A 14,508-nucleotide genomic window follows, 5' to 3' on the forward strand; every position below is an offset into this window, starting at 1 on the left:
ATATTTTCATTTCTTTACCTTGACATTAATATGGCAACATTAAAAATATGTATGAAAATGTATTTTCCATTTGATTTAAACATGGAAAATCTGAAGCAATTATATGATCTCATCTCATGTTCAACGTTTTTATGAATCATAACTGTTACATTAATAAACAGATATCATTCATAATTACTAAACACACTGAAAGTAAAGTCTAATTATGTTACTTTTTACATAGTTTTTTTGGTATAAATTTCAACTTGGAAAAATTTTGTCTGCAGAGGCAGCACAATCAGAGTTGTAACAAATGTTTGTAAAGCAATATTTCAAAATTATGGATTTTTACATGTAATAGTTAATCATAAAAGAGCATCAGTGATATATGATTAGGATCACAGAAAATGTTTGAAGTATTTTAATTTTATGCTTGAGTTACCTCTATTCTAATTTCACCATCTATTACAAGTGATATTTAGGGTCCGGCATGGTAGGCTAGTGGCTAAAGTTCTCGCCTTACATGTGCCGGGATCATATATGGGTGCCAGTTCGCATCCTGGAAGCTCCACTTCCCTTCCAACTCTCTGCTTGTAACCTGGGAAAACATCTGAGGACGGTCCAAAGCATTGGGACCCTGCACCCATGTGGGGGACCTGAAGAAGCTCCTGGCTTCGGATCAGCTCAGTTCTGCCCGTTGCGGTCACTTAGGGAGTGAACCAGCAGACAGATATCATTCTCTCTGTCTCTCATCTTCTCTGTAACATCTGACTTTCCAATAAAAATAAATCTTTTTTTTTTAACAAAAGTAATACTTAAATGTTGTATATTATTTGTTTTCTCAAATTTTTAAACTTGTATATTACAAATAAAAGAGCAGTAGAGACTATATTTTAATTCCCAAATGGCAAGAAATATAATACTAAAAAGTAACAACTGAAGTGAAAAGTAGCATGTAATTTGAACAGAAGTATCTCTAAAGATGCTCAATATTAATCACTAGGAAAATCACACTAGAATGTCTAGAAGTCAGTCAATGACAAGTATTAGGAAAGACGAAAAAAACCGGGACCCTTATTCATTGCTTGCAGGAATGCGAAACGGTGCAACAACTTTGGGAAACAGTGTTACAGTTCCCCATGTAGCCTAGCAATTCCTCTCCTATATATATAACCAAGAGAACTGAAAATAATTAATTAATTAATTAATTTTATTATCTTATGATACAGTTCCATAGGTTCTGGGATTTTCCCCTCAGCTTTCCCCAGGTCCCTCTCAACGCTGGATTTCTCCTTTTTAGTATAATCCTTCATAAATAGTCCTAAGTTGATCATTTTGCTATTTAAGTGTATCCTGACATTGCAGGAATGGAGACAGTGTCCAGCATCCTATTGTCAAGATACATTGAACAGTTTCATTGGTAGTCCATTTTAGGAGTCAGGAGCTTCTTCCGGGTCTCACACAGGGGTACAGGGTCCCAAGGCATTGGGCCGTCCTTGACTGCTTTCCCAGGCCACAAGCAGGGAGCTGGATGGGAAGAAGGACTGCCGGGATTACAACCAGTGCCCATATGGGGATCCTGGTGCATGCAAGGTGAGGACTTTAGCTGCTAGGCTACTGTGCCAGGCCCAATATGACAGTCTCTACTGCACAGTTACTACACTTCCCCCCAAATGAAAAGCCATAAACCAAAATCAACAGGAAAAGAAAAAAATATTTACAACATGAAGTTAAATAACATGCTACTAAATGACCAATGTGTCTCTGAAGAAATGAAAAAGGAAATAAAAAACCTTACTGAAGAAAATGATCCTATGGTGTGACTTATATGCTACTGAAGAAGTTGCTTAAAAAAAACCTTTTAAAAAATGAAAACAAAAACAAAAACACCAAAACACAAGAGATGTAGCAAAAAACAGTTTTGAAAGTGACAATTTCTAACATTAAGGTGCTTATAAAAAAAATAGAATACTCAAATAAATGACCTAAATAATGCATCTCAAGAACTTGTTTAAAATCGAGAGTCAAAGATCCTCTGTCTGTTGGTTCACTCCCCAATCGGCTGCAAAGTCCGAGCTCATCCAAAGTCAGCAGCCTGGAGCTTTTTCCGGCCTCCCATGAGCTGGCAGTGAGTCCTCTCCTGGCTCAGCACATATGCAGCTTGCTGGTGTTCCTTCAGCCCCACAGCCTTTTTCCTCAATACACAAAATGACACACAATGTGACAGTGCTGGAGTTCTGGGCCTGCTACTCATCAGGTCTGGAGGCCACCTAGACCTATTTTGAGTGAAACTTGTAGACTATCAAGTTGATACTAAGTTCCGTATGGTGCCAGTGTAATGCATCGAGCCGGATGTTGGTTCTCTCTAAGTGCACGTGGAGCTCACTGTTGTTCCTTCGGCCCAACAGCTTTTCTTCCCCAGCATATAAAACAGTGCCCAATGAGGCACTGGTATGGTTCAGAGCTGTGAAATCCACCCTGTTCCTTTTGCTTGGGCTCTGCCATTCTGCCACTGTTGTGTTTAAACCAAGAAAATTAGCAGGATGGACAGTTTATTACGCCTGTGTCCACTTTCTGAGCTTCCACCTGGCCCCTGGCAGAGCTGCGATCACTGACCGCCGACCACTGTTGGGGCATCCGGTCACTGGGACACTGCTCAGCTGTCTCTGCTGCTTCCCCGTGTCCACGGGTCTCCAGGCGCCCCTCTGCCATCAGCTTTTCCAGTTTCCTGGGATTGCGACCTCTATGCTTCATGCTAATGATTCTCCATCTGTTTAAACTTCTTCTTACACTATTCTACATTTTCTTTCTCCCTACTAATTTTCATAATAGCGTTATTAGTTACAGCACAAAGAACAAATCAAACATCTAGGAACTGTTAAAATCTCAACTGTAGTTAAAGTTTCAACTGTTAAAATTAGTTACTGAATGAAAATTTCTTAATATGCTTTTTGCTTGGGGAAAAATAAAAACTCTAATGAAAACCTTAAGTCAAATGATAAATTATTAGGTCCCAGAGCGACAGCGTAGTGGTTAAAGTCCTCGCCTTGATTGCGCCAGGATCCCATATGGGCACTGGTTCTAATCCCAGCGGTCCCTCTTCCCATCCAGTTCCCTGCTTGTGGCCTGGGAAAGCAGTCAAGAATGGACCAAAGCTTTGGGACCCTGCACCCTTGTGGGAGACCTGGAAGAGCTCCTGGCTCCTGGCTTTAGATTGGCTCAGCTGCGGCTGTTGTGGCCACTTGGAGAGTGAACCATTGCATGGAAGATCTTCCTCTCTGTCTCTCCTCCTCTCTGTATATCCGCCTTTCCAATAAAAATAAATGAATCTTAAAAAAACCAAATGATAAATTATTAGAAATTATTAGGAATTTTCACTAGTACTTAGGGTGTAGAAGATGAAGTCTGATGTAACATCTATTTAATATTATACTGAAGTGTCTAGACAACTCAGTAAATAAAGAAATAAACCTAAGCTCTTAACTTTGGTATTGATCAGTGCTGACTTGGAGGCATTGTGAAATAAACCAGCAGATAAAGGATCTTGATCTCGATCTCTCTCTCCCTTCTTTCCTCCCTTCCTCCCTCTCCCACTCAAACTTAATGAAAATAAAAATTTAAAGGGACAAGACTGGGGCTGGCTTGCCATAGCGGACATCGACACTGCAGTACTGGCCTTATATATGTGCGTCAGTTCAAGTCCCAGCTTCTCTACTTCCATCCCAGCTTACTGTTGGTGTGCCTGGGGAAGCAGTGGGAGCTGGCCCAAGTGCTTGGGCCCTTCTGCCGATGTGGGAGACCCAGATGACGGTCATGGCCCTAGCGTGGCTGAGCCCCAGCCATTGCAACTATTTGGGGAGTGAACCACCAGATGAAAGCTCTGTGTGTGCTCTTTAAATAAACAAACAAGTACAGGACTTGGAAAGAAAGAAAGGGAATAAACTGTTCATATTTGTAGATGACTTGATAAAAAGAACCTGCAAACTATCAGCATTACTAGCAAACTTAACACTGTAGTTAGATACAAGGTCAGTGCACAACAACCAGTTGTGAATATGTCAGAGATAAATATACAGTAAAATTTGAAAATAAAGTTATCCTGTACACAGTTTTAAAAAAAGGAAATACGATAAATTCAGAGAGATGTGTAAGATGATTATGGTGACTACAATTAAAAATCTTAAAAAAAAACTAGGAGACCTAAATAAATGGAGGACATATAATAGATTGGAAGTCAATATTATAAAGCAATCAATTCAGTCCAATTTTGTGTATGTATTAGATAGATTTCCATGCAGAACCTCAACCCTTCTTGTTCATTTTTCCCCTCAGGCAGAGAGCAGACGGATTTTGAAATTTATAAGGAACTGTAAAGCACCAAAAATATACAAAGCTATCTTACAGAACAACAAATCTGGACAAAGTGATTAACAGATAACAAGATTCAAAGCCAGGGTTGCTTAAAGCCATGACATATTTGTGTAAACATAGGTAGAGTAATGGAATACAATGGAGTCCAGAAAAAAGTCAAAATTTACACTGTCCTCTATACAAAAGTATGTCTTTACTAATAGTTCAATTAAAAGACAGACAATACCAAGCATCAATGTTGGTAGGCTGAACTAAAATTATTCTGCACTGCTGATGATAAAGTAAATAAACTGGACATAGCTACTGATGCTGAACACATACATATCCTTGTTATAGGAATGCCATTCCTGAGCACAAACCCAAGAGGTCTATGTAGCTATGTCTATTAAGACACATAGAGGAATACTGTACACAGCAGTTCTAAGTTGAGAAGCAACTTAGTAATTTTACACAAATAAAGGAATAGCATATTCAAACATTTAAGTATTGACAGATAGCAGTAATTGCAACTAAATATAAGACTATGAAAGATCCTCATACCCCGAAATGAGCCAATTACAAAAGAATATATATGTATTATTTCATTTACTTAAGGTTTGAAAACAGGCCAAAATAATCTGTAGTGTTTTAAATCTGGATATGTGGGCTGTGAATATAGGATTATGAGGAGCACACAGTATCTGAGGGAGGACTTTTGGGGTTCTGGTAATATATACTATTGGTCTTCCATACATGTAAACTAAGTTTCACTAAACAGTTTATAAATAAAACTTACTCAAGTGTTCCAGAAATCATCACTCAACTTTTATTTTGGAAACTCTTGTTTTTAACTGTTTACAGCAACTATGTCATTCTTTCATAAGGATTATCCCAGGTAGACTGATTTACTAGTAAAGTACTCTTTTTTTGCTTCCTTGTTTATTTCAGAAATGAGTTATTAGATAACCCTCCTCACCACCATCATTGAGTTTCCCACATTTGGGGAAATCACAGGGGTCAGCTTATCTGGAGTGCAATGGATAAATATCATCCTGGGAAAACCACCCTTGTGATCACGGCACCTCCCTGCTAGTGAGTGCTGAAGTATCCCATCGAAGTTTTAAATATCTGATCTGTTGCTTACATCAGAGAATTTCTTTGAAAGCCAGAAATTTTATCACACTTCACTTTGAGAAAAATTTGAGAAAACAATTGAATTGGGCAGTATGAGAGACGCTACCACCTTTCCTCAGCACGATGTGGGCTACAACACCGTCATGGTAAGACATAAACCATGATGAGGAAAGCACAGATTGCTCTCCTGATTCTATCTGGAATTGTAAGTCATCCAGTGTTCTAGAACAAACGTGGAGAAGAGCATTAATCTAGCACCTACTGAACAGTGTCTCTGTGGAGGGAAGAACTCCAGGTCAAAGGCTCTGAAATGAAGCCGAGATAATGAGACACACAGAACTTCAACAAAACAAGCTTTCTATAAATGAGGCAGAGCCCAAAGAAGGAACTTGTACCTTTTGGGCTAGGAATTATCAACTGGTCATAGTCCTCTGATAGAGAACACATGGGCACAGAATACATGTGATGAAAAGCACATTTTCTACATTTTACTGAAGTTTCAAGATATCTCTTTATATTCATTTCACCCTTACTAACATTAAATGCCTTTAAAATACAAAGATGGACTTCATTATTTCTCATAGCCTAAGAAAGCGGTGGAGAACATCCAAGTCATGAGCCATATAAAGTCTGTGAAATCATTTGGTCTGACTCTACAAGGCAATGCAGGTGGGACTAGAAACTCAATTCATCTATAGCAACTTAATAATAATAGTTAATAATTTTGTGTGGCCCTTAAAAAAATGTTATAAATATCCAAATGGTCCCCAGCAAAATAAAAGACTCCCTATCCCTGCATTAGTGGAAAACAATAAGGAAAATAAGCAGAAAATTAGTTAAGAATTAGGCTTTTGTATCTTCCTAAATGAGTAAATGGAAAGGGACGTAAGATTTTTACAGTCATAATTCCTATGAGCATGGTTATTGTTTCATCACTAGGTAAAAGTGACTTTTCACAACTGCACCTACTACACAGAGTTAAGGAGAGGCACTTATGATAGTGTAAGAGCATTTGTTACATATTTATTAATAGGCACATTACCATCATTAGCAAAGAACAAGATATGGTGCTAGGGCAATTAAAGCAACTTCTCTAACACTGTTTTAATACTGAGTAATTTTTTAAAAAAAGATTTATATATTTGGTTAAAAGGCAGAGTTAGAGAGCAGTAGTCTCTCTTGCATCTCTAATCTGGTTCACTTCCCAAATGGCCACAACACCCAGAGCTGGGGCAGTCCAAAGCCAGGATACCAGAAGTCCAGCAGGGTCTTCCACACGGGCGCAGGGATCCAAGGATTTAAGCCATTCTCCACTGCTTTCACAGGTTCCAATAGCAGAGAGCAGATGAAAAGCGGAGCAGCCAGTTCTTGAACTGGTGTCAATCTGGATGCCAGCATTGCAGGAGGCAGCTTAACACACTGAGCCCCAACACTGGGCTTATAATTAATCTATCTATTAGGAATCAGAAATTGAAAGTGACCTATTATCTTTTGAGTTCAGCTTGGAACTCTTTCAGTTTAAAAGGGAGGAAAATGGAACTTTGTGGGAAATGTCAGTTCAGATATTTTGGTCAGATCTACCATTGTCGTAAGGTGTTGAGTCGTTCAGTATCACTTTGAAGACTAGAATCAAAACTCATCATTGGACCCTCTGCTGCAAACAGCATTACAAAAATAGAGTACAAGATGTTTTATCTCATGGAAAAATTTTCTCTCATACTTTCAAAAAGTACAAGGCCAGTGTTCTGACACAGAACCACAACCTGCAATCCCAGCATTTCGTATAGTTATGGTTTGGGTCCTTACTGCTCAATTTCCAGTCCAGCTTCCTGTGGTATCCCTCGGAAAGCAAAGATGGGTCAAGTGCTTGGGCCCCATCAGGCTCCTGGCTTTGACCTGATCTAGCTCAGAATGCTGCAACCATTTGGGAAGTGAACCAGCAGATGGATGATTCATAAGTAAAACTGAAAACCTTATTAGACTTCTTTGTTTTATTGGCATTCCACAGAGAAAATGAGTTACATTCAAATCCTGAGGATCCTTTGCCTAATCTAGAGCTAAAAATGCCAAGAACAGGAGCTGAGGTATTCAAGTGTCAATGCTGCCAGTTAGTGACACTGTATTAAAAAAAAGCTGAGAAAATAGAAGTTTACATTGATATTATAATGCTTTTTAAAAACTTTTAATTTTATTACCCAAGCTGAAACGAATTTTTAGATTCAATATAGGCTTATAACCTGTTTTCTTTGCACCATCCCACAAAACTATTCTTAAGTATCCCAAATAAAAACAAAATATCCACCAAACCTGAATTCCCATGTGACGCTAAGAGAAATCTTTTGATATTTGACATACCCATGTATATCAATAAAGGATTATATAAGCTTCCATATTGTTTAATTTTAATAACAGCACTGATGATAATTAACTCTTTCCCAAAATCTAAGAACAATGTTCTTTTTATTAAATAATGGCTATGATAAGCACTGATGATCAAGTCTAATCTGTATTTCAATATTATACTATTTGTCAAGGCTTAGTTTTTCTTCTCTTTAAAAAGGCACTGCCTGTAACAAAGAAAGTAATTCAAATTAACAGACCATATCCCACAAGTATAAACGGAAGCAACGCTGAGCATTGATTCAAACAGAAAAAAAAAAGCACTTAAGAACAGCATTAATTCTTACCAATTCCAGAGGTTATTGATTCTGTGTCAATGTCACTAGCTCTTTTTCTTGCCACTTCAGCTAGTGCCAATTCGCCCTTATCTAGTGCAAGGTAATGGATATCCTTTGAAAATAAAGAAAAATAAAAGATTAATCCAAAATTATCTGTGGGAAAGTTACAAAGAAGATTCTGAAGAGAATGTTCAGATTACAAAATAGACAAACAGACATTGCAGGGGAATATTCTTTCTTCTACTCAAAATTTTTCACTTTTCTATTCTCATATGATTTTTTTTTCTGTATTAGAGATTATAGCTTTAATTGAAAGCAGTGATTTAAATTTGCTTTATACCTTGGCAGAAAAATCAAATTTTTAGTAAAGTAATTGACATACTTGCTTTTGTCAGGAAATAAAAACCTTAGTTGCTAGTTTCTTTGGTGAGACTGAGATCTGAGGCAGCATCCTCAGGATTCTTACAGATTTGCATTTTAATATATAACACAAGTTTTTAAAAATATGAATACTAAAGTTATTTTTAACTCTATCAGCATTTGATAAGTATCAGATACTGTTCTGCAGTATGTTATAGCATCATGTCTCAACCAGCTGTAAGACCAGCGGGGAGATAAACCACTGAAAACCAATAGTAAATAACATAAAAGACACATTTTATGGCAACTATTTGTACCGAGTGGACCCAATGGTTCTTGGTGTGAATCTTAATGGAAAAGCATTACTAGGAGGGAAAATGAAGAAAAAGTAACAGAGAATGAATGACATCTGGTGTGTATACACAAAGAAGCTTGAAAAGACAACTCTCTCAGGGAACGACAGGCCTTTCACTATGGAAGGAGTATAGACTATGAAGAAGAAAATTGTGGAAAAGTAGGCAGAACCACTAATTTCTTTCAGTACGCAGAATGCACTAATACTTTATAACAACAAAAATGGAAAAAGAATCCTAACAGCTAGTTTACAATGAAGAAATAAATATAAATGGCCTAGAATCAAAGATAATAAAACCTGTAATTTTCAAATTGGGTATGTTTTTGAGAGTAATATTTACTGGTTGCAAAATAGAAAAATATTTACTGGAAATGTCATTTTTTAGCTAATTAGCTAAGATTTGGTAGAGTAAGGGTCAGCAAAGTGGCCCATGGGGGCAAACCAAGCCTGCATTTGTACAGTTCTGCAAATGGTTTTAACATTTTGAAAAGGTTGGGGAAAAAAAATTCAATCGCAGCTACTGAAATTTGAATGGCTTTGGCAATTAGCTTTCGCTGCAGACTAGAAAATATTTGAAGCTAAAATTACAAGGCTAAACAGTCCTTATACATGAAACTTACATGTGAAGCATACTGTGATAAAGTCATTTCAACCAGAACGTTCTCTGAATTCCAAGTAACGTTAGCCCTGCACTGTCAAAAGTTTTTTTTTCTTTTAAGGAAGTGATATCTCCATTCCTATACAAATTTGTAGTGATGCATTTTCTAATTTCAAACTGCAGTAATGTTTTTCAGACCTCTATGCAAGTGCAAAGGAAATTTCCATATTCCAAAATCCATTTAACTGTGCAATTGAGGAACTTTAAATTGGAAGTGATTTGCAATGTAATGACATGCTAAAAGGCATTCTAGCCTTTTAGCTAACAGAATTCTAAAAATGCCTCCCAATCTGTGAATATACTCAATTAAAACCATATGCTCCTAGACTGATATCAGTATTTGGCAGTACATATCTATGTGGAAAGACATTTACAAAGGTGAAATATGTGAAAACTCATTGTAGATCAGAAGTAACAAGACATCACTAATAGGTTTTTTAGGACAGGGAATATTAGCTTTAATTATTGAAATGTTATCCTCTCAAAAAGAATTCACTTTACATCATACATTTGTGCCACTGCTACCAAATTTGCTTTTAATTATTCTTAGTTTCATTTTAAGAAGATTTATCTATTTTTACTTGAAAGGCAGATTAACATAGAGAAGGAAGGAAAGAGAAAGAACTCCCACCTATTGGTTCACTCCCTAGATGGCTGCAATGGCCGGAACTGAGTCCATCTGAAGTCAGGAGCCAGAAGTTTTTTCCAGTTTTTCTATATGGGTGAAGGGGCCCAAGGACTTAGGTCATCCTCTACTGCCTTCCCAGGGCATAAACAGGGAGCTGGATTAGAAGAGGAATAGCTGAGAGCTGAACTAGTACCCACATGGGATGCCAGCACTGCAAGCAGAGGCCTAATGCCCTATGCCACCACACCATTCCCTATATTCTTAATTTCATCAGTACACTTGCAAAACTAGTTCTCTGGTTACAGAAGTACCTGCACAATAACCTCAACTGGTTTATTGTCACACAGGCTATATTTGTTTTCTGGCCTGTCAGAGGAAAAATTGTAAGACACATATATTAATAATATGTCTGAGTATTAGCAGCTCACATATAACTTGGGAAATTTTCCTAGGAAAACTATGGGATGTTGTATGACCTAACTGGTAATTTGGACATTGTTTAACAACAATGAAAGATTGGAAACAATTTAATGTACATCAATTGAGATAATCATGCTGTTTTTATCTTTTAATCCAAGAGTTGCATATTTTAAGATAATTTTAAAAATAAACAATAATTTATCTATTAATTTAAAACAATAATTTAAAAATAAATAATGTTGTATTCAATGTACTGGTATTGAGGTTTTTATATCCATGTTCTTAATTAAAAATAATCTGTGATCTTGACTTGCACTATTCTAGACAAGTATCAAGTTTATACTAAGCTTATTCAATGAGTTAGTACAGTTTTCTTTTCTCTGGTGAAATAAGTATTGATTGCTCCTGGAAAATAAGCAAAAGATATGACAATACATCTGATAAGAAATCATTTGATAAGAAAGTTATATCCAGTACTGAGAGACATAGATGAACACTAGATTTAGAGATAACATTCTATGGCTGAGAAAATTATACTTTATAAAGATACCAATCTCTAACCTAAGTAATTTGTAAAATTCAGGGGATGTCCAAAAAAAAAAAAAAAAAAGCCTTTCAAGTCTTCTTCTAGAATCTGACATGATCTTAAAATGGTTAAGGATATCGATGGAGGAGTGGAGTGTTGGACTGCAAGCTTATCCTATGCCTGCAGCATCAGCATTTGTGTTGGTGCCAGTCTTTATCTCAATGCTTCACTTCCCATCCAGTTCCCTGCTTGTGACCTGGGGAACCATCTGAGGATGGTCAAAAGCCTCAGGACCCTGCACCCATGTAGGACACCCAGACACCCAAAAGAAGCTCCTAGCTTTAGCTTCAGACTCGCTCATTTCTGGCTACTGTGGCCATTTGGGGGAGTGAATTAGTGGACAGAAGATCTCTCTCTCTCTCTTTTTCTCTCGTGTGTGTGTGTGTGTGTGTGTGTGTAGTGCTCACATGGGATGACAGCACTACAAGTGTACATATTTATAGAGGGAGACATACCAAGGAAAAAGCAACGTATGCATAGATGGTTTTATCTGTGGGATACCTAAGTATCTTATGATTAGCACTATTTTAAGTGTTGATTATAAGATAGGTGGCCTGCAAATTATTTCTGAATATTTTTCAGTCTTATTATTAATTCTGTGAGTTTTTTTTAATCTTAAACGTTTTTAGAGGATTGGGGTGATCCATTTCAATAGCATAATCCTTAAAGTTCTTTAATTAATTTTACATCTTCCTCATGGAATGTTTTCATTTCTTAATTCTAATGGTTGTAAATACAAACTATAGACTATTTACCTGCTGATGTACTTTAAATTTCCTCACTATTCAAATATCTGATTGTGGTCTTCAGCAAAATGTTGTAGACACCTTAATTGACAATAACTCCTCCTCAGGTCCCTGAAATTTGTGAGTATTTAGGGTCTGGTGCAGGACATTTCTAGTATTTACATTATTTCTCAGCTGGCTGTCATCTGCCTTCATTGGTCTTTACTTTTTAGATTGTTTAAATATTGGAATTTAGTTTAAATTTTGGATTTTTAGCATGTTTGCAAACTCTGGCAAACAGTCATGGTCTAAATGAATAAAGAAAATACAAGTTGTATACTTCATTTCAATATTCTTTACTTAAATAGACCAGTAGATGTGCGAATAAAGCTGTTTGAAAAACTAAAGCCAAAACAGTGCTGTGGCATTTGCTTACAAATTTGTAAAGTCATACACTTTCCAAATTCAAATTTAAACAAATAACTATTAATGAATAAACAAGCCACTTGATGTATTTTTATTTACCAGATGCAGAAATGATCTTACCATGAAGCTCATGATGTTTAAGATTCATTACCCCTTACTTGTACGGGTCTTCTCCAGTACCCAAGATTGCATTTCAAACATTTAAATACTTTTTCTATAATGATTATTCCTCAAATTCTATATGCTCCAGACCCTAAAAAGACACGGCTATTAAGGTACTCGCAAACTACTAGACTGTATGCCACATGCTGAGCTTTTTAAAATCTTGTCTGTAGATACTCAACTATTCACTATCTTCAAGAGACTATTTCACCGTTAAGCACACATGAACTAAAAGTCACATGATGGAAAAAGTCCATGTAAACAGAAATCAAACAAAATTGATTCGAAATAAAAAATTATTTAAAAAGATGAGATCATTATATGACAAAAGGGTCAACTTATGTGTAAGTTTCAACAATTTTAAAAATATACAAATCCAACATCACAGCACCTACATATATAAAGCAAATATTAATACATCTGAAGGGAGAGATAGATGATCATACAATTATAGGAGGAGACTTTAATATCCAACTTTCAACACCAGACCAATCATCTAGACAGAAAACCAATACGGAAACATTAGACTTGAACTACACTTTAAACCAAACGGATCTAAAATATATTTACAGAACAGGATTTTCTGTTTCTTCCAACAACAAGATTCACATTCTTCTCATATATGCGGGGAACATCCTCCAGTATTGAAATGTTGTGCCGAGTCTGGGCAGTGCTCAGCTGTGGGGTTCGGGCGAAAGGAACCCTCTATAGTGTGGCAGCTGCGGGGGTTGCCGATCCTGGCAGGAACCAATGTTGGGGACTCAGGCCATGGTCACTGATGCCTAGGCGTTCCCAGGCCCAAGAAATTTCTCCCTCAGGGTAAGTACACTATGAGGGAATCTCGGGAACTGGATTAAGCCTCTGATCTGCCCTGCCCTGCCTCCACCAGCTTGCAGCAGGAAGAGTCGGGGCAGTGTCTGGCCATGGGGTTGGGGTGAAAGGAGTGCCCTGCAGCGTGGCAGCTGCGGGGGGTGAGCAGGAGGGTGCCTAAGCCAGGCCAGACCCACTGCTGGGGACTCAGGCCATGGTCACTGCTGCCACATGGTGAGTGAGCGAACGAATCCCAGGTTTTGGGCAGCAAGCTCCAGGGTTTTTAGGATATCTAATAGCTGCCTAGGGACATCCATGGATAAGGCCAAAGTGAGTGTAGATGAGGGATGAATCCTGTGTGATTCCCAGGGTAATGGAGAATTGTCCCAACTAGGCTGCAGCTTCCACTTGTTTGTGTGAGGGCCGAGTGTGAGGTGGGCAGAATTAGGCTTGACTGCAACACCCATTGGTTTGTGTGGAAGACAGGTCTGGAAACAGAACTGACACAGCAATTGCAATCACCAGCATAGGCATAAGCTGACTGGGGTGATGGACTGTGCCAGACCCTGTACCAGCATTCACGCACAAGAATCAAGTCTGGACTACTTCATTGACATCTCAATTTTAGTTTATACACAATAGCAACACTGAAACAAAATCAAGATGAATTATTAGACATGAATGACACAATGGAGCAAATCAGAAATTCTGTGGAAAGCCTCAATAATAGAATGAGTGAAGCAGAAGAATCTCAGAATTGGAAGACATTTCCTTCAACAATAGGGCAGAATCAAAAGCAGAAAGAGGAACTCAATCTTCCAAAGTCATTCAAGAATTAAGGGAAACTACTTAAAGGCCAAATGCAAGAGTTCTTGGAGTTCCAGAAGGCACACAAAGATAAGCTGTGTTTACAAACGTATTCGAAGAAATAATAAAGGAAAACTTCAATAATTTGGAAAAATGATTGGGAAACAAAACACAGGAAGGGCACAGAACTCCCAACAAGATAATCAAGCTCTCTTCAGTTGAACATAGCAAAGAGATCCTAATATATGCACATAAAAAGTCAATTACCATAGAGAGGAGCCCTAATCGGACTCACTGCTGACCTTTTGGAGGAAACTCCTCAGGCCAGAAGAAAATGGCATGACATATTCCAGATTCTAAAAGGAAAAATTGTCAGGCTATGATAACTTACCCAGCAAAGCTTTCCTTTGTTTTTGAAAATGAAAGAAAA

At 37.5% G+C, this 14,508-nt stretch overlaps 1 protein-coding gene across 6 annotated transcripts in view; it reads right to left on the bottom strand.

Annotated features, from left to right (window-relative positions):
• The window catches only part of WDPCP (WD repeat containing planar cell polarity effector), a 327,334-nt gene that overhangs the window by 93,076 nt on the left and 219,750 nt on the right, over window positions 1-14,508 (bottom strand). For all 6 annotated transcript variants that reach the window (XM_058667873.1, XM_058667872.1, XM_058667875.1 and 3 more), the window contains one exon: window positions 8,151-8,253. In XM_058667873.1, coding sequence (XP_058523856.1) covers window positions 8,151-8,253 — 103 coding nt within the window. The remainder of the gene's footprint in view (window positions 1-8,150; window positions 8,254-14,508) is intronic.

This window comes from Ochotona princeps, chromosome 8 (assembly GCF_030435755.1).
Source record: "Ochotona princeps isolate mOchPri1 chromosome 8, mOchPri1.hap1, whole genome shotgun sequence".
Classification (NCBI taxonomy): Eukaryota; Metazoa; Chordata; class Mammalia; order Lagomorpha; family Ochotonidae; genus Ochotona; species Ochotona princeps.